At 45.2% G+C, this 26838-nt stretch overlaps 1 protein-coding gene across 3 annotated transcripts in view; it reads right to left on the bottom strand.

Moving 5' to 3' along the window:
• Nucleotides 1-23822, bottom strand: part of gmppb (GDP-mannose pyrophosphorylase B) — a 29822-nt gene extending 6000 nt beyond the window's left edge. The window contains exons 1-11 of one of the 3 annotated variants that reach the window (XM_072280726.1): nt 23671-23822; nt 22228-22303; nt 21949-22031; nt 21588-21706; nt 20779-20913; nt 19688-19768; nt 18701-18749; nt 17989-18131; nt 16957-17115; nt 8038-8116; nt 4563-4690 (exon numbers count right to left, since the gene is read on the bottom strand). In XM_072280726.1, coding sequence (XP_072136827.1) covers nt 4563-4690; nt 8038-8116; nt 16957-17115; nt 17989-18131; nt 18701-18749; nt 19688-19768; nt 20779-20913; nt 21588-21706; nt 21949-21967 — 912 coding nt within the window. In that variant the 5' untranslated portion in view covers nt 21968-22031; nt 22228-22303; nt 23671-23822. The remainder of the gene's footprint in view (nt 1-4562; nt 4691-8037; nt 8117-16956; nt 17116-17988; nt 18132-18700; nt 18750-19687; nt 19769-20778; nt 20914-21587; nt 21707-21948; nt 22032-22227; nt 22304-23670) is intronic. The other 2 variants (XM_072280727.1, XM_072280725.1) reach the window with 2 other exon arrangements.
• Nucleotides 23823-26838: the final 3016 nt, after the last annotated feature.

Here is a 26838-nt window from a genome sequence, read left to right as displayed (position 1 = left end):
AGGTGACGAAAGTAGTGACAGTGAGAGATGGGGTAAGTAGCTTGAAACTTTTCCCTGTAGCAGAGGTGTCTAAAAGTATATAATAACAGATGTCCTAGGTAAGGAATAAATGGCTTAGGAGGGATCCGAGGAAGAATTTTTCCACAGAGGCAGACTGGAATGCAGGTACCCTTACAGTGTTTTATAAAATCTCTGGATGAGAACTTGAATCGCCAAAGCACAGTAAACTATGAACAAGGAGCTGGTAAACAGGATCAGTACAAGTGGTCAACATAAACATGGTGGGCTAAAAGGCCTGTGTCTGTGACCCTAAAGAAACACAACCACTCAATGGAACCACGAAACTCAGACTGTGATTATAAACCCAACCAATTGATTGCTATCACTACGGAAAGAAAACACTGACCTTATCTGCTCAAGTCCCACAAACATACGTGTGACTCGAGGCCCCTGAGAAATACCCCAGGCCAAACTGCAGCTTTAGTCCATTACATTATTAAAACTGGTCAGATACTGCCATCTGCTGGGGAAGGGCACAATTAACCAATACCTGTAACCCCCATCCTGTTACTCAATGTTTACAATACCAGCATCTCAAACACACATAAATCACACAGAACAGGGCAAAACCAATAAGACCCAGGCTGAAACATGATTGCCTGTATTTAGCTATAATTATACAGGAAAGGCTAATTAACCAAACTTAATCAATTTGCAGTGAAATTATAGAGAATACGAATAACTTTAGGCTTTCTGGCCAATCACAATTGATCACTGTGATCACATGCTCACAAAGGAACCCCTTAATTGGAGTAGGAATGTGACTGAGCTTGGGGTAGCCTGGAACTTGCATTCTGCAGTAAAGGCTCCTCTTCCCCAGAGTCCAGTTAGTTTAGCAAGGCCTTTTTTTTTAATTTCAAAATATACTTTATTCAAAAATAAATATATACAATAAACCATTCAATAACTTTTCATCCTTTACATACGTTTCCATTATACTCAGTAAAATATCCGTGTTTATAGCCACCCACGTGGCACTCCAGTAGTTCAGCTTAGCATCTCATTGTTGAGGGGTATACTCCTCGCCCACCGACCCCTCCCACTCCCACGGGTGGAGAAACCTATACTGTGGTCCTTCCCCACCGGGCCCTTGCGGTGGCTGCACCGAGTTTCAGTGCGTCCCTCAGCACGTACTCCTGCAGCCGGGAGTGTGCCAGTCGGCAGCATTCTCCCACAGACATCTCCATGTGCTGGTAGATCATCAAGTTTCGGGCTGACCAAAGAGCACCTTTCACCGAGTTGATGATCTGTCAGCAGCACCGGATGTTGGTCTCCGTGTGCGTCCCCGGGAACAGCCCGTAGATCCGAGAGTCCTCTGTTACGCAGCTGCTGGGGATAAAACGTGACACTAGCCCGTCCATCCTCCTTCACACCCTCTTTGCCAACTGGCAGTGTGCAAAGAGGTGGGTCACAGACTCCTCCTCACTGCAGTCCTCCCGTGGGCAGTGGGGTGCGGGGACGACATTCCGGGCGTACAGGAGGGCTCTGACTGGGAGGGCCCCTCTCACCGCCAGCCAGGCGAGGTCTTGGTGCCTGTTGGTGAGATCTGGCGATGAGGCATTTTGCCAGATGAACTGGACAGTCTGCTCAGGGAACCACCCCACTGTGTCCATCATGTCCTTCTCCTGCAGTGCCTGCAGGACACTTCGTGCCGACCACTGCCTGATGGCCTTGTGGTCAAAGGCGTTCTCCTGGAAGAACTTTGCTACGTGGGACAGGTATGCCGGCAACGACCAGCTGACTGGGGCGTTGCGCGGGAGTGGGGCCAGACCCATCCTTCGTAGCCAGGGCGACAAGTAGAACCTGGGCACATAGTGGTACTTGGTGCCCACATACCTGGGCTCTATACACAACCTGATGCAGCCACATACGAAGCTGGCCATCAGGGTGAGGGCGACATTGGGGACGTTCTTGCCCCCGTTGTCCAGGGACTTGTGCATGGCGGTCCGTCTCACCCGCTCCATCTTGGATCCCCAGACGAATCTGAAGACAGCCCGGGTGATTTCCGAGCTGTAGGAGCGGGGGACGGGCCAGACCTGCGCCAAGTACAGCAGCCCTGAGAGCACCTCACACCTGATGACCAGGTTCTTGCCTGTTATCGACAGGGAGCGCCCTCCCCACAGTCCCAGTTTCTGTTTCACCTTGGCAGTCCGCTCCTGCCAGTTCTTGTTGCACGCCTCAGCCCCTCCGAACCAGATCCCCAACACCTTCACGTGGTCAGACCTGATGGTGAAGGGGATGCTGGATCGGTCTGGCCAGTTGCCGAAGAGCATGGCTTCACTCTTCGTGCGGTTGACCCTGGCCCCCAATGCTAGCTCGAACTGTTCGCAGGTGCCAATCAACCTGCGAACTGACCTCGGATCAGAGCAGAAGACGGTGACGTCGTCCATGTACAGGGAGGTTTTCACTTGGGTCCCTCCACTGCCTGGCAGCGTCACCCCTCTTATGCCCTCATCCCTCCTGATGGCTTCCACAAAGGGTTCTATGCAGCAGACAAACAAGACAGGGGAGAGGGGACAGCCCTGCCTGACTCCAGACCTGATGGGGAAGCTGTCTGTTTCCCACCCGTTGACCTGGACTGCACTACGGATGTCTGTGTAGAGCAGTCTGATCCAATTCCGGATTCCCTCCCCAAATCCCATTTTGGAGAGCACGTCCGCCATGTACGTGTGCGACAAGATCCCACATGGCAGGATGGTCAAGAAGGTTCAGTTGCCTGGCATTCAGGAGTGGTAGTAAACTGGATTCAACATTGGCTTTGTGGGAGAAACCAGAGGGCGGTAGTAGATGGTTACCTCTCTGACTGGAGACCTGTGGCTAGTGGGGTGCCACAGGGATCAGTGCTGAGTCCATTGTTGTTTGTCATCTATATCGACAAACTGAATGATAATATGGTAAGCAGGATAAGTAACACTCACAACACGCTGGAGGAACTCAGCAGGTTGGGCAGCATCTGTGGAAACGATCAGTGAATGTTTCGGGCCAGAACCCTTCGTCAGGACTGAAGAGGGAAGGGGCAGAGGCCCTATAAAGAAGGTGGCGGGAGGGTGATAAGTAAATTTGCAGATGGGGACGCACTGGACAACGAGCAGTACTATCAAAACGTGCAGCAGGATCTGGACCAACAGGAAAAATGGGCTGAAAAATGGCAGATGGAATTTAATACAGGTAAATGTGAGATGTTGCATTTTGGGAGGGTAATTTCAAAACTTCAGAGAAACTTCAGTAGGTACATGGATGGGAGGGGTTTGGAAGTCTGGGTGCAGGTCGATGGGACTAGGCAGCATAATTGCTTGGCATGGACTAGATGGGCTGAAGGGCCTGTTTCTGTGCAGTAATGCTCTATGACCGTGAGTGCAGTTACAAGCTCAGAGCAGTGGCTTCTGTGGTCTGTTTCAGTGTGACTTCTGAAATCAGCCCACTACCACACTGGTATTAACACGGCAGTGGTTCTCCCTTCGCTATCCTTCATGCAAGGCTAGGCTGGAGAGATCTAGGCCCTGGGGTTAGAGTAAGCAGTGGTGCGTTTAGTGAAATCACTGGTAATTGGTTTATCATCATCACAAGTGTCGAGAGACAGTGAATCATGCCAAACGTAAATACTTCAAGGCATTGGTCAAACGACACTTGGGAGTATTATGAGTAACTTTGGGCTCCTTTTCCAAGAAAGGATGTGCTGGCATTGGAGAGGGTCCAGGAGAGGTTTACGAGAATAATAGGGTTAATGTCTAAGAAGTGTTCGATGGCTCTGGGCCTGTACTCACTGGAGTTTAGAAGAATGAGAGGGAATCTTATTGAACCCTACCAAAAATTGAAAGGCCAAGACAGAGTGGACTTAGAGAGAATGTTTCTAATAGTGCAAGAATCTAGTACCAGAGTAGAAGGATGTCTCTTTAAAACAAAGGTGGGGATGGATTTCTTTAGCCAGAGGGTGGCTAATCACTGGAGGCCAAGTCATTGGGTATTACTTAAAACTGAGGTTGATAGGTTCTTGACTAGTAAAGGTGTCAAAGGTTACAATAGAAGGCAAGAGAATGGGGTTGAGAGGGAAAATAAATCAGCCATGATGGAACGACAGAGCAGACATGAAGCAGTGAACCCCTGATCCAGCTCCTATGTCCAAGTAATAACAGAATACAGGTAGACAAATAAGGTGAAGGACCATGAGGATGTAGACTGAAAGATCAAGAGGTCATCTTTATGGTGCAAGAGGTCTGTTCAAGATTCTAATAACAGGGAGACAAAAGCTGTACGGACTTACTGGGCCTTGCACAAGGTCCAACATTCTGCCTGGGGGCCACATCTGACCCAACCCAAAACACAGCAAATATGCTGCTGCCAAAGGCCCAAACCACTGACTGCTGCTGCTGCTGTAAAGATTGGACAGGGAGCAAGGTACAAGTCACAAGCTTGCACAAGACCAGTCCCCCATCACAAGAACCAAGAAACAAAGCTCAGAAATGTGAGTGAAAGGTGTGAAACCCACCAGGACTGCAACTTACCACCAGCACGTTTCCAACAATACCAGGACCTTGGTGCAATCTGTCCGGTGCCTTATGTCGGAGGGACTGCAAATACATGCACATCCCAGTCAGGAAGTCTTTGGGCTGCCCAATGTCCATCCAGAATCCTAGACACAAAAAAATGTTTGCATGAGCTGCCAAGGCCAGAGATTTAGGACCACGGTTTCAAGTGGGGTCAGCAGGAATTACATTTGGGTCAGAACAGCCTATGAGACTGTGACTGCCAACATTCTCCACTCACCTTCTTCCTGAGAGCCTGTGAGAAGCCATAAAGGCTGGCAGATGAGCAGGTAAGGAAGCTAGAATACAGAACAGTACAGTACAGGAAGAGGCCCTTCAACACACAATGTTGTACCGAACCAGCTAAAAAGTAAATCGAAAATCTCCAAAAACTAATCCCTCCTACCTACACCATGTCCATATCCCACCATCTTCCTCCTATTCATGTACCTATCTAAATGTCTCTTAAAAGCCTAATGTATTGCCTCCACCACTATCCACCATTCTCTGAGTAAGAAAACTTACTCCTCACAGCTCCTTTGAACCTACTCCCTCTCACCTTCAACGCATGCCCTCTGGTATAGACATTCCTACCCTGGGAAAAAGATACTCCCGTCTACTCTATCTATGCCTTCATAATCTTATAAACCTCCATCAGATTTCCCCTCAAGTTTATCCAGCCTCTCATGATAGCACCTGCCTTCTAAAACAGGCAACATCCTAGTAAACCTCTTCTGCACCCTCTCAAAAGCCTCAATATCCTTCCTATGGTGAGGCGACCTGAACTGTATCTAATACTCCAGAGTGGCCTAACTAGAGTTTTATAAAGTTGCAACTCTATGCCTCAACTAATAAAAGCAAGCATTCCTTAAGCCTTCTTAACCACTCCATCAACCCATGTAGCCACTTTCGTGGATCTCCGAATTTGATCTCTCTGCTCAGCAACACTGTTCTTGCCCCTAAGTGTACTGCCTCCTTGCATTTGCCCTACCAAGGTGTAACACCTCATATTTTATCTAGGTTAAACTCTATCTGCCATTTTTCTGCCCATATCTGCAACTGATCTGCAAACGTTTGTATATCGCGTAGTATTCCTTGCCAGTCTTCTACACTATCCACAACTCCACCTATCTTGGTATCATCCTGACGAAGGGTCTTGGCCCAAAACGTTGACTGTACCTCTTCCTAGAGATGCTGCCTGGCCTGCTGCGTTCACCAGCAACTTTTATGTGTTTTGCTTGAAATTCCAGCATCTGCAGATTTCCTCGTGTTTGGTATCATCCACAAACTTACTACCCCACCCAACTACATTTTCATCCAGGTCATTTATATATATCACAAACAGCAGAGACCCTGTGGAATACCACTAATTACAGACCTCCAGCTTACGTCCCTTCGACCATTACCCTGTCTTCTATGTGCAAGTCAGTTCTGAATCCAAACAGCCAATCCCGTGCATCTTAATCTTTTGGATTGACCTTCCATGAGGGACTCTGTCAAACATCTTACTAAAATCCATTAGACAACATCCACTGTCCTACCCTCATTAATCTCTCTTGTCACCTTGTCAAAGCACTCAAATCAAGTTGGTAAGACATGACTTGGCCCACACAAAGCCATGCTGGCTCTCCCTAATTAGGCCACGGATTTCCAAATGCTCATACATCCAATCCCTAAGAAACTTCTCCAGCAATTTCCCTACAACTGATGTGAGACTCACCAGTCTATAGTTCCCAGGATTTGCCCTTGTTCTCTTCGTAAATAGAGGTACAAAATTAGCTACTCGCAGAAGTGGTAAATGAAATCTCATGGAGATGTGTGGTAGATGGTAGGTGGAATAAGAAAGAACATTGATCAAGCTGTGTTCAGGAACAGAGACACTTGAGCATCACTGTTTAAATTATGCAAAAAGGCAGGCCAGGTGGAAAGAGAATCATAAGAATGATAAGTGCAGACAGAGTTCTGCTATAACACATGTTGGTTATAATGGGATTGATGGATTATAGAAAACTATTTGCATTAATGGACCACATTGGTTATAGTGCAATAGTGATAAAAATAAACTGTTTACATTTGTGCTTTGAAGGCAACTACAGCCTGTTCTGTTGTACCACAATTTTCTATAACATGAGGATTCTCAGGAATGTAACTCACATTATAGCAGAACTACCTGTACAAATGCAGAGAATTGAGGATATATAAATCCTCAATCCCGGGATCAACAAAGTATGACTATGACTATAACCTGTTTAATATTTGGTTAGTCCACTAGTGGGGTACTGTATCCAGTTCCAGTAACTCTAAGGTTACAAAGATCTTTGACAGGATGCAGAAAAGCTTTACCAGGGTTGTTCCGAGGTTGAGGAATCTGAGATCAGAGAACCTGGCACAAAGGCAGATGAGAGGAAGTTTTGCTGAGGTGCATGAGAAGGGATATTGCTACCACTTAATCAACCAGAGTGCTTAGATTAAAAATCATGGACAAAAGATGCAGTCACGAGAGGAAACACATTCTCTGTTATGCACAGGCATGACCTTCTCAAATTTACTGGCTGTAGCTGACAGGAACAGAATTGGTATCTTAAAAATTGAATATTCACGAGATGGAATAACTTGTGTGCCTGTGGGTAAAGATTGAAAATAGACAGATTTAAATGCTTCTGTCAATCTTCTCAGTTCAGCAAAACCCTGCATCCTCACCACCACCTTGACAACTTCCCTATGGTGTTTAGATCTGCACCAAGAATCTTATACATGCTTATACATGTTTGAATCCACTAATTCACATCCTTCATTGTCCTTTTCCAAAATTCAATCTCCAAAAGAAAGCTCCAATTAATAAACACACTCAGCTTTATTTTTGGGAAGAGATTTCCAGATTCAGCTCTATTAAAGATTTCTCTCTCAGCCTGTTTCCCATGCTACTTTCCACAGCCAGACCAGAAGCATCACTGATGTGTGTGCTGCTGAAAATGACAGAAGATAGTGTAACAGTGAAAGTGACTCCTATGCAGGTTATGAATGAATCAGTGGAGGGAAAGCGCATGAGGGAGACAGAGATAATTAGGATTCCATGAATCCAATGTATGAATATCCTTCAGGAATGCTTGCTTAAAAAAATGACTGAAGTTACCAGTTCAACCCCTGGCCAATCCTGAGATGCAGCTACTAAAATGGTAGATTTGGTAAAAGGCCTGCCCTAAATGTCCTCTCCTCTCATGTCCTCCAATTAGCAAGAGAGTGCCCAAGAGTGGACGAGGACAACCTCTGCCAAGCCAAGCAGTTCACAGACATTCACCACTCAACTTCGGAGACAATGAGCTTGACTAGTGGGAATAAAGAAGGATTGTCATTACAACAGAACAAAGTGGCCCAACTTGAAGCCCAGTGATTTTGCATTGTGATAAAGAATCTGGATGCCATACTCCAGACCTGTTCTGGGCAAATTCCTCACCTTGCAACTCCATGGCATACAGCTGCCCGTCCTGTGCCATGACAGGAAAAATCTCCTTCTCTATTGATGTTGGCCTGAGCTGCAGAAAAATAAACAACATGCAGAGTCAATGCCACTGACTTCACCTCACACGAATGCAGCTTAAAGCTAACAAATTCCCTGACCTGAAGGTCTGTGTTTAGGCAGCAGATTGTGCAGACAGTGAATGCAAGTAGGTGATCTAAAAAGATTCCCCAGTGACCCCAGCAATTTAAAGAAACAACAAATATAGCACCCTATTCAAGAAATAAGGGAATGAAGGAGGAAAGAGAACTGGGGCCGACAGCATTTGCTGGCACTTACTGTAGCAAAGAGCTGCTTTCTAAAAGCCCCAGTGACCTAGATTCCATTCTGACCTCTGGTGCTGTTTGTGTGAAGTTTGCATGTTCTGTCTGTGATGGTGGGTTTCCCCCAGGTACTCTGGATTCCCCCTATGTCCCAAAGATATGCGAGTTGGTAAGTTAATGTTCCACTATTAATTGGCCTTAATATGCAAGGCAAGTGGTAGAATCATGGGATGGGGAATTTGATGGAAATGTGGGGAGAATGCATTATAGGGAATATCATCGGGAAAATAAGATTGTTCTGTTATCTGACATGGATGCAACAAGATGAAGTGACCCCCTCTACATTCCAAAGAAATATGGAATATAGAATTATTTAGTAAGTGATAACGACACTTAGGAAAACATAACTTGATTGGACAGAGTCATTATGGCCTAATTAAAGGGAATTTGGAGTTGCCACAAAGGTTTTGCATCAAAGAAGTACCTCAATAGCTAAAGAATAAGCAGTAGAAGTGGCATATTTAGACTATCAAAGAATTTCTGATAAAATGCCACATTAAAGATTGTTTGACAAAAGCTCACACAGTTGGTGTTAGATGGAATAGTGATACTGGGAACGTACAGAAAATAAATACCAATACTTGGGTCAGTTCAGATTGGCAGCTGGGAACCAGTCAACTGCCACATGGTTCAAAGGTCCGGTCTCAACCTACTTGCATTTATGGGACAAACCTTTGGACTTGATGAACTCAATTGGAACCGTGACTTTCAACAACTGACTTTAAATTTGCCTCACACTTCTTCATGGGCAGTGGCATATACTGTCTTTCTGTATTCTGGGACCTGTCCAGAATCCAGTATACTTTGGTAAATTATCACAAATACCACTATTATAACTTCTGCCATTTTTTTTCCAATACCCAGATGTACATTCCAACAGGACCAGGAGATTTAACTACCTTGAAGCACATTAGTTTGCCTAGCACTATCTCTTTGTGTTGGGCACGTGGCCAAGTGGTTAAGGCGTTCGTCTAGTGATCTGAAGGTCGCTAGTTCAAGCCTCAGCTGTGGCAGCATGTTTGTGTCCTTGAGCAAGGCACTTAACCACACATTGCTCTAGTGTCTGTGCGAGGAGTGGCGCCCCACATAGACTTCCAATCTGCACCTTGTAAGGCATGAAAATGCCCAATGCAGGCCCCTCATGGTCTGAGTCGGCGTTCCCCCCCTAGCTCTTCAGTGATTGTATCAAGTTCCTCACCTCCCATTGCTTTCCTAACATCTCTTTGCATTTTGGGCATGTCCTTTACCATGAAGACTGACACAAAATGACACGGGATGAATATTCAACTGGATTCAACATTGACTTAGCAGAAGGTAGCAAGAGTGGTAGTAGATGGTTGTCTCTCAGACTGGAGGCAGGGATCAGTGCTGCTATTTACCACATATTAATACTACTACTACTACGTCGACTCAGGCCTAGGGGGCCGGCGTCAGACATGATGACGGACTCTCCACTTCTCCCACTCCCACATCAGTGTGTTCAGTTCATCTACATTAGCCGCACCGCTGTCTTCTAGGAGCATGTTGACCATAGTCTTGGGAGGGCGCCCAGGGTTCATCCTCCCGTGCTTGGGCTCCCATATGATGACTAGGCTGGCAGATAGCTCGGGGTGGCGTAGACAGTGCCCCGCTAGTTGCAGTCTCCCTGCCTCGATTTTAGTGGAGAGCATCCGTAGGTTGTTATAGAGCTCAACGTTTGTCATGTGCTGTTGCCAACTCATATCAAGAGCCATCCACTTATATTAATGATTTATTGATAATGTGAAAAACATGATCGCCAAGTTTGCCAGATGACACCAAGATTGGGTACATAGTGGGCAGCAAGGAAGACTATCAAAGCTTACAGAGTGATCTGGACCAACTTCAGAAATAGGCTGAAAAATGGAAGATAGAATTCAATACAGACAAGTCTGACATGTTGCACTTCAGGAGGACAAACCAGGGTAAAACCAACAGAATTAAATTTACACACTAAGGTGAGTGGTAAAATAAAGGGACTTCATAAGTCAGAGTACTGAGTACAGGACCTGGGATGTTATGTTGAAGTTGTACAGGATGTTGGTGAGGCCAAATATGAAGTATTATGTGCAGTTCCGGTCATCTACCTACAGAAAAAATATCAATAATTGAAAGAGAGCAGAGACTTGCGGACCTGAGTTATAAGGAAGGTTTGAGAAGGTTAGGACTTTATTCTTTGCAGCACAGGATAATGAAGGGAGATCTTACAGAGGCATACTAAATTATGAGGAGTATAAATATGACATTTTACTCTCAGGTCGGGCGAGACTGGAACCTGTGGTAATAGGTTAAAGGTAATAGTTTACTGTATACATGGGGAATCCGAAGGGAAAGTTCTTCACTCAGAGGGTGGTGCAAGTGTGGATGGAATGAGCTGCCAGCAGATGCAGCTTCGATTTCAACATTTAAGAGAAATTTGGATAAGTACAGGGGTGGGAGAGGTATGGAGGGCTGTGGTCTGGGTACAGCAGATGGGACCAGGCTGAAGACCAGGTTGACATGGACTAGGTAGGCCAAAGTGCTTCTCTTTGTGCTGTAGCGCTCTATGATGGTACTGAAATGGCTCACGTCAGAGGCACAAAATAGAATGGTTGACCATGCTCCTCCAATTCTTTCTCTGTGATGGGACCAAACTCGCCTGATTCAATTCTTACCAATCTAGAGAACCAGGTTGCAACAGCTTCTACCCAGACATCCCCAATTATATTGGGTGTCCCCCAGGGATCTATGAATGCCTTGTTCTTACCTCCATGTCTGCACTTTATCAAAGGCATCAGAAAGACACCATCAGTTTGCAGGCATGAGAGACTGCAGATGCCAAATGATATGGACAGGTGAGTATGTGTGGGAGGAGAATATTGGGTGCGGGTTATTTGAATATGGAAAATTTAACCATTCGGTTGCAATCACCCAAGCAGAATACAAGATGAGGCTCGTCCAGTTTACATTTGTCCTCTCCCTAGCAGTGCTGAAGGTCAAGGACAGGTAGGTTGGTATGGTGATAGGAAAATAGAATTAAAAATGACAAGCAACCAAAGGCCTTCTCTCCCAAACCCCATCCCAATTATACTTACTATTGAGGGGGACAGCCATGGGGATACTCTGCAATGGCTATGTATTCTCTTTCCCTCTCCTGACAGTCACCCAGGTATCTGCTTTTTGCAACTTAGGAGTGACTATCCCACATATCACACAAGGAACATACCACTAACTCTGGACCCACATTCTCAGCACATTAGCTATGTACTTACAGAAAGAAAAACTAGAAACTTACAGAAACCCTCTGCCTGCCTAAATTTGACCACTCACTCACACTTTGCTTCTTTCTATTGGCTCCTGCTGACTGTCTAATAGATCATTATGACTGCAGCCCGATGAAAAGTCGCAAAAGCACCAAAGCTCTTTTTAAACCTCGCGCTATGTCACCAACGAACCTCTCGTGCCGATTGCAGTTTGCCAAAAAAAAATCCAAATCCTTTCCATAACTTATAAAAAAAAATGAAGTCACAGTTCTGACCCCTGTGGCACACCACTGGATACAGGCCTCCAGTCTGAGAAACAACTCTTGACCATCACCTCTGCTGCTTCTGAGCCAATTATGAATCCAATCCATGATCTTCTCTGGATCCCATGTGACCTTATCTTCCAAACCAGCCTGCCACGAGGCACCTCACCAAAGGCCATACAGTCAACATCCAGCACCCGACCCTCATTTTCCTCAAAGAACAAGAGATCTTTTAGATATGACTTCTCATGAACAAAGCTATACTGACTGTCAGAGAGAGGATAGGGGCCCTCAAGGACCAAAGAAAACACCTTTGTATCAAGCTGCACAAGATGGACAAGGTAATTAAAGAATATTTCTTCTTTTATTTACTGTAGAAGAAGACAGTGAACATTTCAGAAAAGACTAAATGTAGAGGACTTGGGATAGTGAGCATTACAGTACAGGAGGTGCAGAGCTAGTTGTCTTAAAAGATATAAAGGTGGACAAATTCTAGGGTTTTACCAAGTTTGTCCAAGAACACTATGGGAGGCTGGAGAAGGAATTCCAGGAAGTCCCGGCTGAGATACTTGCATCATCATTAGTCACGGGTGACGTGCTGGTGAATGTTGTGCTTTTATTTAAGAAGGGCTGCAAAGAGAAACCTAGGAACTGTAGATCAATAAGTATAATCTCTGTCATAGGTAAGTTACTAGAGCATTCCAAGGAATATGTATCTGGAAAGACAGGTTGATTAGGATAGTTAGCACAGCTTTATGCATAGCAGTTCAGGTCTTATGCACTTGATTCGAGTTTTTGGTAATGTGACCAAGAAAGTCAATGAGGACAGGGCAATGTATGTGGTTTATATGGATTCAGTAAGGCTTTTCTAATAAGGTTCCACATGGTACTCTACTCTAGAAGGTTAGATGGCATGGAAAAAGAGCTGGCTAATTGAATACACAGTTGGCTTGGTGATAGGAAGCAGAGGGTAAAGATGGTTGCTGTTCACATTAGAGGCCCATGACTAGTAGTATTCACCAGGTGTCAGTGCTGAGTCCACAGATGGAAGAACGTACAAAATGGTTACTAGGTCTTCAGATGGCACAAAAATTGGTGGTACAGTGGACGATGAAGGTTATAAAAAATTACAGGGGGATCTTGATCAGCTGAGCAAGTGAGCAGAGAAATGGCAAATGGAGTTTAATTCAGATAAGTGCAAGGTGTTCTAACTTTGAAAGTCAAGACAAGCTGGAACTTTCATAATGAACAGTAGGGATCAGAAAGTGTTGTAAAACAGAAGGGCCTGGAATACAAGTATTCAATAAAAGTGGAGTTATTGGGTGATGAAGAAGGCTATTGGCACGCTAGCATTGAGTATAGAAGTTGGGAGGCAGGTGCACTATCCCAGGTGTGGTGGTGAGGCCGCACTTGGGAGTATTATATTCAGTTTTGGTCACCCTGCTACAGCAAGGTTCTGCACTGTAAAGAGTGCAGAAAGGATTTGCAAGGACGTTGCCAGGTGTTGGGGGATCGAACTAAAGGGAGAGGGTGGACAGGCTAGGCCTTTATTCCTTGTAGTGTAGGAGAGGAAAGGCATAGATAAGGTGAATGCAACCAGTCTTTATCCCTGGGTTGGGGTATCAAGAAAATAAGGGTATAGGTTTAAGGTGAGAGGGGAAGATTTAATAGGAGTTTGAGGGGTTACATCAATTTGCCTATCGCACCAACAGGTCAACAGAGGATAACATCTCCACGGCACCTCACTCTGCCCTGACCCACCTGGACAGCCCCAACTCTTACGTCAGAATGCTGTTCATTAACTTTAGTTCGGTATTCAATATTGTGATCCCCTCCAAGCTGATCGCCAAACTTCACCAGCTTGGTATCAGCTCATCCCTCTACAATTGGACCTTGGACTTTCTGACTAACAGACTCCAATCAGTTAAGTTAGACAACCTCTCCTCCTCCACTTTCACCCTGAACACCAGCGTGCCTCAAGGCTGTGTGCTGAGCCCTCTTCTGTACTCCCTTTTCACCTATAACTGCGTTCCTGTACACGGTTCTAGCCACAGAGGTTGGTCTGATCAAAGGGGATGACGAGATGGCCTATAGGGACAAGGTCCAGCACCTGGCCGCGTGGTGTGCCGACAACAACCTGGCCCTTAGCACCCAGAAGACCAAGGAGATCATTGTGGACTTCAGGCATGCTAGGAGCCACACTCACGTCCCCATCTACATCAACGGAGCTGTAGTGGAGCGTGTATCAAGCTTCAAATTCCTTGGTGTCCACATTTCAAAGGATCTCACCTGGTCCCTGAACTTCTCCAACCCAATCAAAAAGGCACAACAGCGCCTTTATTTCCTGCGGAGCATCAAGAAAGCTCACCTCTGTCCCAGGATACTGACGGACTTTTACTGCTGTACCATTGAGAGCATACTCACCAACTGCATCTCAGTGTGGTATGGCAATTGTCCCATATTGGACCGCAAAGCACTCCAGCGTGTGGTGAAAACTGCTCAGCGGATTATTGGCACCCAATTGCCCACCATTGTGAACATCTACCATAAGCGCTGCCTGGGCAGGGCGAAAAGCATTATCAGGGATGCATCTCACCCTAACCATCGACTTTTTACTCTCCTCCCATCCGGTAGGCGCTACAGGAGCCTCCGCTCCCACACCAGCAGGCACGGGAAGAGCTTCTTCCCTGAGGCTGTGACCCTGCTGAACCTCATATCACAGCACCCATATTGTACTGTCTCAGTACTTTTATATTTGTGTGCTGTAGCACTTACCTATTATTCGCAGTTATTTTGTAAATAACACTATTCTTTGCATTTCTGGTTAGATGCTAACTGCATTTCATTGGCTTTGTATCTGTACTCGGCACAATGACAATAAAGTTGAATCTAATCTAATCTAATCTAACTTCTTTATTACTCAAAGAGTGGCACGTATTTACTTCACGTCCTCCTCCTCCAGGTTTCACCTATCACCTTGTGTTTCTCTCTCCCCTCCCCGCACCTCTTAAACCTACTCCTCAGCTTCTTCCCCCAGTCCTGCTGAAGGGTCTCAGCCCAAAACGTCACCTGTACTCTTTTCCATAGATGCTGCCTGACCTGCTGAGTTCCTCCAGCATTTTGTGTGTTTTGCTTTCGATTTGCAGAATCGATTTTCTCTTGTTTGTATGTGGAATGAACTGCCAAAGGAAATGGTTAAGAAAGGAATAATAACTATTTTAAAAGACAGTTGGATGGATAGGGAAGGTTTAGAAGGTTATGGGCCTAACACTGGCAAATGGGTGGAGCATCTTGGTCGGATTGGACTTGTTGAGCTGAAGAGTCTGTTTCAGCATTGGATAACTCTTATTTCCAACCTCTAAATTTCTCATATCCATAACACTCTATTGCAGTGAATGCCAGAGATTCACCACCCTCTGCAGGAAGGAATTCCTCCATACCTCATCTTTAAATGACGACCCCAAATCTTGAAACTATGTCCCCTCATTAAAGGCTCTCCCACTTGTGAAAACGTTGTATACCTCTAAGGATCTTTATGCTTCAGTATTCCTCTGAACCCAGTATTCCTTAATCCTTATTCCTCTGAACTCCAAAGAATCTAAATGATTTACCTGTTTGTGACAAGACAATCCTCTCAACTCAGGAACTAACCCAGTCAATCTCTTTTGGATAGCCTTTATAATGGACTTAAGACTAAGTGTGATTCCAGCAACATCCTGCATTGGTGTAACGAATTTCCCTATTTCCAAACTCCCGCATCCAATGTCTAACATCAAACTTATCTTCCTAACCTGCTAACTGATTTGTGACTCCATACATCTCTCTGTACTCCACTCATTGTAATCTCACTCTTTATCAGTCTGCTTTAGGTTCCTCACACTTAACCCACACTAAACTACATTTCCAAATAATTAACCACTCTCTTAATCTATGAGCCCAAATATCCTCATTGCACGATGTCTTGTGAATACATTTTCATTTGACAGCTATTCATCCATGAGAACAAATGCCAGTTTTAAGATTGCAGCTTACAATCACAACCAATATATCCACACCAGCTCCCAGATACTTTCATTCTCCTGCAGCCGCCTACATTATTTTGCAAGAGCACAGAAAAATTCCCTTTTGAAATGCCATATTGACTCTGTAGCCATCAATCTTACAGGCAGTACCATACATTATCATATTATCATACTCCAAAAAAAAACATTTATCCTTGCATCTCACTGCATCCTTTAATCACTTTAAACCTGATCCCTGAACTACCTGCAATGGGGAGCAGATCCCATATGGCTACATTGTCTAAACCCATCATGATACTGTATAACTCCTAAGTTCCTCTTAACCATCTTTATACCAGCAATTCCAATCTAACTTTGGATCTTAAATTCCCCCATCTCCAGTACTAGTACATCAACCCATACCTAGAACCAGACAGTAGGCAAAGTGTTACATGCTAAATGCAAAATCAAACCATGTCCATTTTCCTATTGCTGGGTCATCTGGTGGAACACCAAATAGATACTTAACAGAAGTGATATCCAGCAGCAACTAAACCAAAGCATTATAGGCCCCAGTGCACTCCAGACCAGGCTGAAAGCTCACTAGGACAGCTTTCAGACTGAGGATACAATACACAGCTTCCTGTAACAGTGTCTTGTCATTCAGTACACACTAACCGTGCAGAAACAGGCTGGTGGGGGTGATGTTCACAGTTGGGAAAGTATGGTGAACTGCTGTATCTAATCCTTGCTGTACCTCCCCTGGGATCTTCACAGGACTTATTCCACCTTCCATCATGACAACATGAGTCCTGATATGATTTGAAGTTCATTCATCAGTATTAAGTTTCTCACGAAGAAACCAAGGGTTTCCCAGATGTCTTGACCATCTGGTAACAGGACCCAAATTCACATCACCTTCATCATACAAGTGACTTTGAACACAAAGCATTGTAGTCTCCACTACACTTTGGACCAGAGATTTTCCTTCTAGTGAAGATGATCATACCTGTATCCTGTTCAAAACTGAGGGGCTGAAGATGTACATTCCCGCATTGATTTTGTTTGACACAAACACCTGAGGTTTCTCCACAAATCGGTGTATCCGCCCAATCTCTGCTTCATATATGACCACCCCATATTTGGAAGGTTCCTCCACTTTAGTAACCTGTCAAATAAAGGAGCAGATGACATGGTCATTAAAATACTCCAAGGGCAGCAAGAATCTTTAAAAGACAAATTTTCCTCTCAGTTCATTTATCGCAACTGCAAGAAGGTAGCTCACTCTACTCTATGTGTGGTAGGAAGATCCCTGTTTCCCTCAGTTCTGGAACTGGTGGTAGGGAGATTGGAGTCTCACTCAGTCATGGAACTGGTGGCAGTGATGGCTGAGAAAGAAGGCTTGTAATCTTGTACTACACACACACATACTTAGCCTTAAAGCAGTAACTTTGGCCACATTGAGGAGGTATATTCCTCAATGGATATTATAGCAATCATTACACCATAGACAAAGCCTTTTGGTTTTATTCATCTTTTGTGAACTGAGCATTCTTTGTCAAAGGCAACATTTATCGGCTTTCTTAACCACCCTTCAGAAGCAACTTCTCTAATTGGTGAAGGTGCTTCTGAGGTACTGTTTGGGGAGGGAGTTCTAGATCCATCGATAATAAAAGACCAGGGCTGTATTTTGAAGTCAAGTTGATGTGCGAATTTGCAGGGGAACAGCAGGTAGTGGTGCTCCCAGACACCCATTGCCTTCTTTTCCTTACCGGTAGAAGTCACTGGTTTTGGAGGTCTGCCCAGGTGACCTGTGTCAGGAGTTGAGTCACTTACTGCAGCATACCTAGCCTCTATCCATTTTTTGCAGTATTTATGTGGCTCATCAAGTCAAGTTTCTAGTCAGGGGTGACCCCAGCATGTTGAAACTGGGCGACTCTAAAATGGTTGACTCTCCCTTCTTGGAGATGGTTATTCCTCTGCTGTGATGCAAAATTGATGTACTACTTACTAACCCAGTGTTACTGGGCATTATACTTACCACTATGGTACCCTCCTTCCCGTGATGCTTGTGAAAGCGGACCATCTCCTGGAAGGGAAAGTCGCAGATGACATCACTATTTAGGACAAAGAAAGGCTCCGTACTGTCAGCGAACAATTCACGGGCCAGAGCCAGAGGTCCAGCTACAAACAAGAGTGAGGAAAGAATGGCAGTGTGTTACTACCCACTAGAGTACAGTCAATGACAGCCCTGTAAAACAACGCTCTTTCAAAATTATCCGAACCCTACATTCTCCCCCCTTGCTACAGACAGGCTAACATCAAACATAGCAATCTGCCAATCTGTGATCCAGCTTTCCAACTGCAATTTAGAGACAAACACATTTTTTTGTGAAGAAAGGATATATCAGAGGAAAGGAAGTTAAGTTAATCATGGGCACGAGAGTCTAAGTTGCCTATACCTGTTGCTAAAACTAATCAAGCACAATATAAACAGCCTTCAAAGGGTACATTTTATCTATCTCTGAACAGAAGGGAATATTATTGAAATTTTAGAAACTTATTTCCTGAAACATTTAGTGGACAAAATGAAACACTAAGAACTACAAAAGAAACAAAATATTTCATTCCAGAAGAGAATGTTACTTGTTTGATTGGATCTAATTATATTAAATTCAATCCGGATTATAGTGCTGATAAACAAATAATAGGACCATGAGTTGCGGCCACCGACATGTAGAGAGATATCTTACCTGTTCCCAAGGGCTCCTTTTCATGAGACATTGAGATACGAATATTCAGCTAAAGGAAATAATGAAGTATACAGTTACTTCACCTTTTCTCTTGTAAGACTCTGATCTTTCATTGCTACCTTGTTAGAGGCATTTTATTCAGGTATACTGAGCTAGTTGGAGGGAGTGGGTTGGATAGATGATCAGCGATCTGACCTGATCAGGTGCTCATCCAACCAGAGGTGGAAGGCACATGGGAACATTATGCATACGAACACTCCTGGCAACACTGGGAGCATGCTACACCATTAAAATTACTTCCTTCATTTCAGGTGTTAAGCAGAGTTCTCATTTGTACTCTCCGCTGGACATGAGAAAATTTAAGACATTTCTTACAGAAAAGTTCGTCCAACATTTGATCCCTTTAACAACATTATAAAAGGATTTCCCAGAAAATATCACAATTCTGTTTTGCGGATATGGCAAAGTGCTTTTCCTATGTTACAGCATAAATGTCCTTAAAAGGAATGCATACTGAGGTTGTGAGAGGCAATTTCTGATTGCAAGTTCATGAATTCTCTTTCACACACAAAAGTGAACAGAGGATCTTTTCTGTTTTGTGACTCATTGGAACACAGCTCCCTTATTGATTTTAGCTGCGGAATATTATACTTTTCACTGCAGCAATTTCCAACATGGTTCTTGGTCATTCTCCTGAACTCAAATATTTTCTACCCACTTTGTTTAAAAGTATGCACTAGATTTAGGCTGATGGACAAATCAAATAGATTCAAGATTCAAAGATTCAAAAAACTTTATTGTCATTCTAACCAAACATCAGCTCTGCAGGGCAGAATGAGACAGTGTTTCTCAGGGGCAGCAAAATATCCTGCATAGAATTAGGCCATCAGATATTTTTTGAAGCAGGGGATTTCAGTTCTGCCTATCATAACCACAGGAATGACTGTTAATGTACTGAAGCACCCCTGTTCATCTTCATGGTCTTACCCTCTGTTCCTGTTCCTTCATTTCCTTCTCCAGCATCTCGGACATATAGCTGACAGCAAGAATCACATGTGATACTCCAGCCTATTCAGAGCAGAATAAATACGCAGTTAAACACAAGAAAGAACTGTGAAAACATTCTTCTTACTGGTTGTATTTTTGGCTGAATAATACAGGTCATCCCCAGGTTCCTGTGAACTATTTGAACTTGGACCATTCTCAAGCTGGAAATGCAGTTTTGAACCAGATTTCCTGGAAAAAGAAGATGCCTGCTATTCTGCAGCAGCTGGAAAATCCATTTCAAACACTTGCTCATGTGTACAGGTATACTGTCTGTAAGACAGGTGCTTGTAACGTGGGGAGGACCTGTACCAAACTCCTGAAGTACACATGCAACACACACAAAATGCGGGAGGAACTCAGCAGGTCAGGCAGCATCTACGGAAAGAGATAAAAAGTCACATTTCAGGCTAAGACCATTCATCATTTTCAGCATCTGCAGAATCTCTTGTGTTGATGATAAACACATGCACCAATTATGGCAACAAATATCAATTACTACCTACATTTCTTCTGGCATGGTATTAAATAAGCGAATGGGGCATGAATGTTACACCATTTTAAAAAAGTGCACAATTACTCCAGATTTTGCTGGATACAGTGTATATAATGCAAAGACATAATCATACTGACCAAGAGTGAAATGTTAATTACACATGTGTTACTCCTTAAAATGAACAACCTGAGCTGCTCAATTTCCAATTCAAGGTTACCAATCACTCTAACCAGTCCCTGTAGTATTGATTTGAAACGGGAATACCTGACACTATATTATATTGGAATATCTTTAATAATCCATGTTACGTGTTAGAACCCGCAGAGGGGAATTAGTTTGTACAATGCTGAAAGCTTGCAAGGTTGTGCAAGAAAGCGGTAAATGATGAAAGGATAATTGGGGAACAATTCCCCTATAGACAACCAATCACTTTACACTCTCCCATTTCCGTAGGATGCTTGAATTCATGCCTTGGTAATAATGTGCACTGTTCTCTCACATTCGGGTCTCCATCCTGCCATTGAGATGGTGAGTGTACCTTTACTAAAGCCTCCACTTGATGCAGAAGAATTGGCTTGTTGCAAAAGTCCACCAGTGGTTTTGGAACACTAAGCGTTAAAGGTCGTAACCGCGTACCATAGCCTCCAACCAAAATCAATGCTTTCATCTTCACCTGTAAAACAAAATTGGAAATCTGACCTCGCACTCATTATTTCAGAGGTGAAAGTGACTGCGGTAACAGTGATGCAATACAGCTGCAACAACAGGTATATGGCAACCCATATACCAAGTGTTGCCCCACAAAAATGCCTAGGAATACATATCCTCAACCCCTTCCCATCAGACTGTTGGGCACCCAACTTCCCATTGTGACATGTTAATGGCTCTCCTTTGTTACTATTCTTCACACTTCAAATCCTTCATTATTATTCACAAAAACAAAATCCATCAAAATTCACCCCACCTTTATCAATTTATTGAGACACAGTGTGGAATAATCCCTTCCAGCCCAACACCCAGCGACTTAACCCGAGCCTGATCACAGAACAACTTACAATAACCTACCAACTGGTAGTTTTGGACTGTGGGATAAAACCAGAACACCCAGAGAAAACCCATGCATTCCATAAGCAGGACACAGACTCCTTACAGGTGAACTCAGAGCTCTGACGGCCTGAGCTGTACTCGTGTCATACTATCCACTATGCTATTGTGGCACCAAGTCATTGTACACATTGCTTCCCATGTCTTCATATGTACTGAGGTTTCTACTACTGTCACAGTTACTATCACTGAACATCTATCCTGTGTGTAGCAGTGCCACACCGAACAGAATCTAATCCTGACCTCTGGTGTGGAGTCTGAATGTTCTCTCTGTAATCTTCCAGGTGCTCTGTTCCCTGCTGCATCCCAAAGGTTAATTAGCCGCTGCACAATGCCCCTGACTTGTAGGCGAGTGGTTGGATCTGAAGGGAGTTGACAGAATGCAAGGAGAATGAGAATAATGTAGGATTAGTATAAATGGGTGGCTGATGGCCGGTATGGACTTAATGAGGCAAAGGGCCCATTTCTGTGCTGTATCAGACTCACAAATTACATTCTAGAGAATTCCATTCCAAGCACCTCATATTTAATGTTCTCCTTGATGGAAGCATCATAACCTATATCACAAAAAAAATGAGAGAACCAACTGAAGTCAGAGACTAACCTGATTTTAACAGGTGCATTAACTGGCAAAAAGATCACAGCAGTTTTCTGGATCACTGCAAGCTATGATCTGGAATGTATTCCCTGAAAAGGTAACAGGAGATGATTTAATAATTTCACCACAAAATTAGAAAATGCATTGAAAGGCAACAACCTGCAGGGCTCTGGTCTAAGAGTGTAGGGGAACCATAACCAAATTTCAAATGACCAATACAATATGTTATGTAGATTGCTCTTGTAAAATTTTCTGACCAAGGTTCCTTCTGAATGTTATACTCACCTCTCAAGTCATCCACTGTCACACTGCTTGTCCGGCTTTGAATGATGTATGGGCAATAATTTCCACCAAATAAACACTAGGGAGACCAAATGTATTGCCATCAACAACTCCCACTTCCTAGTCAATGTCTCTATACTCTCCCCAACCCACAAAGAATGTTCACAACACTGTGTTATTCAAAGGGGAAGACAGAACCACATTTTCCCAATCGAGCTCATCTATTAGTCAAACCATCTCCAAACCTATCGTCACTCCAAACCCAACTTTCTGTCTCCATAATCTTGACTTCATCTCCAAAACTCAGCTAGCCAAATCCTAACCTGCAACAACTTCCAAACGCCAAGGCCCTCAGAGATCTGCGCTGTCCAGCAGCAACTCAGTGCTATGTCTGATGTCAGAATATAAATTCGGCCATGGTTAGACACAACCTACTCAACGGCAGCAGCTCAGGTATCCGTCACCCCTCTCCACTGTTAGGATGTCAGTGCCAGAACCTCACAATCTGCCTGGCGAATGTGTAATCTTCCAGCTTCAGGTAACCCATACCTCCTGTGCTCTTTTCTCCCTCCTTCTGTTGCCCCACCATTGCTTTCATCTGCCCATCACTTATCTCATTCCTCTTAGGACATTTAGCCCATTAAGTCTTCACTACCATTGAATCATGGTCGTTATTTTTAACCCTACTTCCAGATTTCTCCCTGTAACCACCTTACCAATCAAGACCAAAACACACAAAATGCTGGAGGAACTCAGCAGGCCAGGCAACATCTATGGAGAAAAGTACAGTCGGCAGTTCAGCCAAAACCCTTCAGCAGGACTGAACAAGAATCTATCAATCTTTTCCTCAAATACACCCAATGATTTGGCCTCAACAACGCTCTAATATAACCGTCCATATACCAAGTGATGCCTCACAAAGAATACATATCCTCAACTCCTTCCTATTAAACTGTTGAGCACCCAGCTTCCCACTGCAGCCCACACTTTAATGGTCCTCCTCCTAAAGAATTCCATTCATTCACCAGCCTTTGGTTGAAGAAATGCCTCCTCAGATTCCAGCATCTCGATTCTAAAGTTCAGCCTGTCTGCACCCATCCTACCCTCACCTGGTTCCACCTACCACCTCCCAGCTCCCTCTCACCCTACCTCAGTAGAGGCGATCTCCGCCTCTCCCCCTACACTGTCAGAAACTCGACCCGAGAAGTCACCCATTCATTCCTCAACCCGCCCCCCAACCGAAACTACTAGAACCCATGGACTCCAGTTCACAGCACCTATTATCTACCCACGAGCCTCCTGATGGCCAGCCACACCTGTCGCCACGTCCCTGGCGGCCTTACAGCCGGAACAGGCATGCGGGTCAAGGCCTGGGAGCAAAGCACGGAGCAGCGGCCGTGCCTGGCAACGGTCAGTTCGAGTCGGGGACCAACCCTGGGGACTCACCTGCGGATGATCGAAGCCCCGCGCTTGACTGTGCCGCACCGCCGCCTCACGAACACGGAATACAATCGATACCTGAGCCCAGCCGCCGCCTCCCAAACACACGAGACGTGGCACTGCCGCCGCGCCGTAGCGTGGCAACGGCCAATAGCGGTGTGTCGGCCGGCCAATGAGAAGCGGAGCGTGAGGCTTCCCCCCCCCCCAGCTCCGCGCCCAATAGGAGGACGGCTGCACCGACCAATGAGGGAGCGACAACAGCTTTCGGAAGTAGCGCCACGGGAGACAAGATGGGTCAGGCGCGGAGTTCGGACGGAGGCCTTGGCCTCCCGGGGCAGCAGCGGGAGTGGTGGGCGACACTTGACTTGCGATCGTGTGCCATGGTGCTCATGGCGGGGCTACTCGATATTCGACGTAGATTGGGGGAACCGCTTCATCCAGCAGCTTGGGCTCGTCTACTTCCCGTTTGTGGCTTCTCTCCAATTCCGTCTGGGTCGCCTCCAACCTATGGAATTCTCTAACTTCCGGTAGTACCTTCTCTCTCTTTGCATTCCTCTTTTCCCCACTCGCCCATCACCTCCATCTGGTACCCTTTCTCCCATGTTAGATTCCCGCTCTGCTACCTGTCACTCCCAGGTTCTCACTTTACGCCCCTTCACCTGGTTTCATTTCTCACCTACCAGCTTGTACACCTTTCCCACCACTCACCTTATTATGATTTTTTTTACCCCTACCTTTCATAGTCATAGTCATACTTTATTGATCCTGGGGGAAATTGATTTTCATTACAGTTGCACCATAAATAATAAATAGTAATAGAACCATAAATAGTTAAATGGTAATATGTAAATTATGCCAGTAAATTATGAAATAAGTCCAGGACCAGCCTATTGGCTCAGGATGTCTCACCCTCCAAGGGAGGAGTTGTAAAGTTTGATGGCCACAGGCAGGAATGACTTCCTATGACGCTCTGTGCTGCATCTCAGTGGAATGAGTCTCTGGCTGAATGTACTCCTGTGCCCAACCAGTACACTATGTAGTGGATGGGAGACATTGACCAAGATGGCATGCAACTTAGACAGCATCCTCTTTTCAGACACCACTGTGACAGAGTCCAATTCCATCCCCACAACATCACTGGCCTTACAAATGAGTTTGTTGATTCTGCTGGTGTCTGCTACCCTCAGCCTGCTGCCCCAGCACACAACAGCAAACATGATAGCACTGGCCACCACAGACTCGTAGAATATCCTCAGCATCGTCCAGCAGATGTTAAAGGACCTCAGTCTCCTCAGGAAATAGAGATGACTCTGACCCTTCTTGTAGACAGCCTCAGTGTTCTTTGACCAGTCTAGTTTATTGTCAGTTCGTATCCCCAGGTATTTGTAATCCTCCACCATGTCCACACTGACCCCCTGGATGGAAACAGGGGTCACCGGTGCCTTAGCTCTCCTCAGGTCTACCACCAGCTCCTTAGTCTTTTTCACATTAAGCTGCAGATAATTCTGCTCACACCATGTGACAAAGTTTCCTACCGTACCCCTGTACTGAGCCTCATCTCCCTTGCTGATGCATCCAACTATGGCAGGGTCATCAGAAAAACTTCTGAAGATGACAAGACTCTGTGCAGTAGTTGAAGTCTGAGGTGTAAATGGTGAAGAGAAAGGGAGATAAGACAGTCCCCTGTGGAGCCCCAGTGCTGCTGATCACTCTGTCGGACACACAGTGTTGTCTGCACACGTACTGTGGTCTGCCAGTCAGGTAATCAAGAATCCATGATACCAGGGGAGCATCCACCTGCATCGCTGTCAGCTTCTCCCCCAGCAGAGCAGGGCGGATGGTGTTGAGCGCAATGGAGAAGTCAAAAAACTGCTGGCTTGTCCAGGTGGGCATAGACATGGTTCAGCAGGTAGACGATGGCATCCTCAACTCCTAGTCGGGGCTGGTAGGCGAACTGGAGGGGATCTAAGTGTGGCCTGACCATAGGCCGGAGCAGCTCCAGAATAAGTCTGTCCAGGGTCTTCATGATGTGGGAGGTCAATGCCACCGGTCTGTAGTCATTGAGGCCGCTGGGGCGTGGCATCTTTGGCACAGGGACGAGGCAGGATGTCTTCCACAGTACAGGAGCCCTCTGGAGCCTCAGGCTTGGGTTGAATACATGGCAAAGTACTCCACATAGCTGAGGGGCACAGGCTTTGAGCACCCTGGTGTTGACACCATCCAGTCCTGCAGCCTTGCTTGGGTTGAGACGTTTCAGCTGTGAAGCCCACCATGGTGGTTTCGTGTGGGGAAGGGGTATAGTCATGAGAGCAGGGTGGGGGACTGTGAGGAGGGGTAGGAGGGGAGAGTGGAACATGTGTTGGTTGGGGGCCGACAACAGATGGCTCATGTGGGGGATGGGCAGGGGCCACAATGTCAAGTCTGTTAAAGAACAGGTTAAGTTCATTGGCCCTGTCCACACTGCCTTCAGCTCCTCTGTTGCTAGTTTGCCGGAACTCAGTGGTGGTCCTCATCCCCCTCCAGACCTCTCTCATGTTGTTCTGCTGGGGTTTCCACTCAAGCTTCCTCCTGGACCTGTCTTTAGCCTCCCTGATCCTGGCTTTCAGGTCCCTCTCTATTGCCCTCAGCTCCTCCCTATTTCCATCTCTAAACGTCCTCTCTTTAGCGTTCAGGATGTCCTTAATGTCCTTTTTCACCCATGGCTTGTTATTTGAATAACAAAGGACCGTTCTTGGGGTCTGGGCCCAAAATATCGACTTTTTATTCCCCTCCATAGATGCTGCCTAACCTGCTGAGTTCCAACAGCATTTTACACCTGTTGCTCTGGATTTCCAGCATCTGCAGAATCACTTGTATTAATGGTGGGTGAGAGGAGCTCATGGCAGCTGCTGACCATAGACCAGGTCTCCTAAGATTTGCTTGCAGAAAAGGTGACTGAAAATAGAAAATAACTGCTAATGCCTGAAATAAAACCAGGAGGTGCTATTGCAGAGTTGATCCATGGCACTGATTTTAAGCATAATGACACTAGAAAAGAAACGGGACCTTCTCTCAGCTTGCCCTAGAAGGGATATTACCCAGTCACTGCCACCCTTTCTAAAACTTTAAACCAGCTCTACAAAAATTCTTAATAAAGCAGTCATGAGGAATAGACTGAGGGTAAATGATTTTGGA

This window comes from Mobula birostris, chromosome 16, assembly GCF_030028105.1.
Source record: "Mobula birostris isolate sMobBir1 chromosome 16, sMobBir1.hap1, whole genome shotgun sequence".
Classification (NCBI taxonomy): Eukaryota; Metazoa; Chordata; class Chondrichthyes; order Myliobatiformes; family Myliobatidae; genus Mobula; species Mobula birostris.
This window is presented reverse-complemented; position numbering and strand designations above follow the sequence as displayed.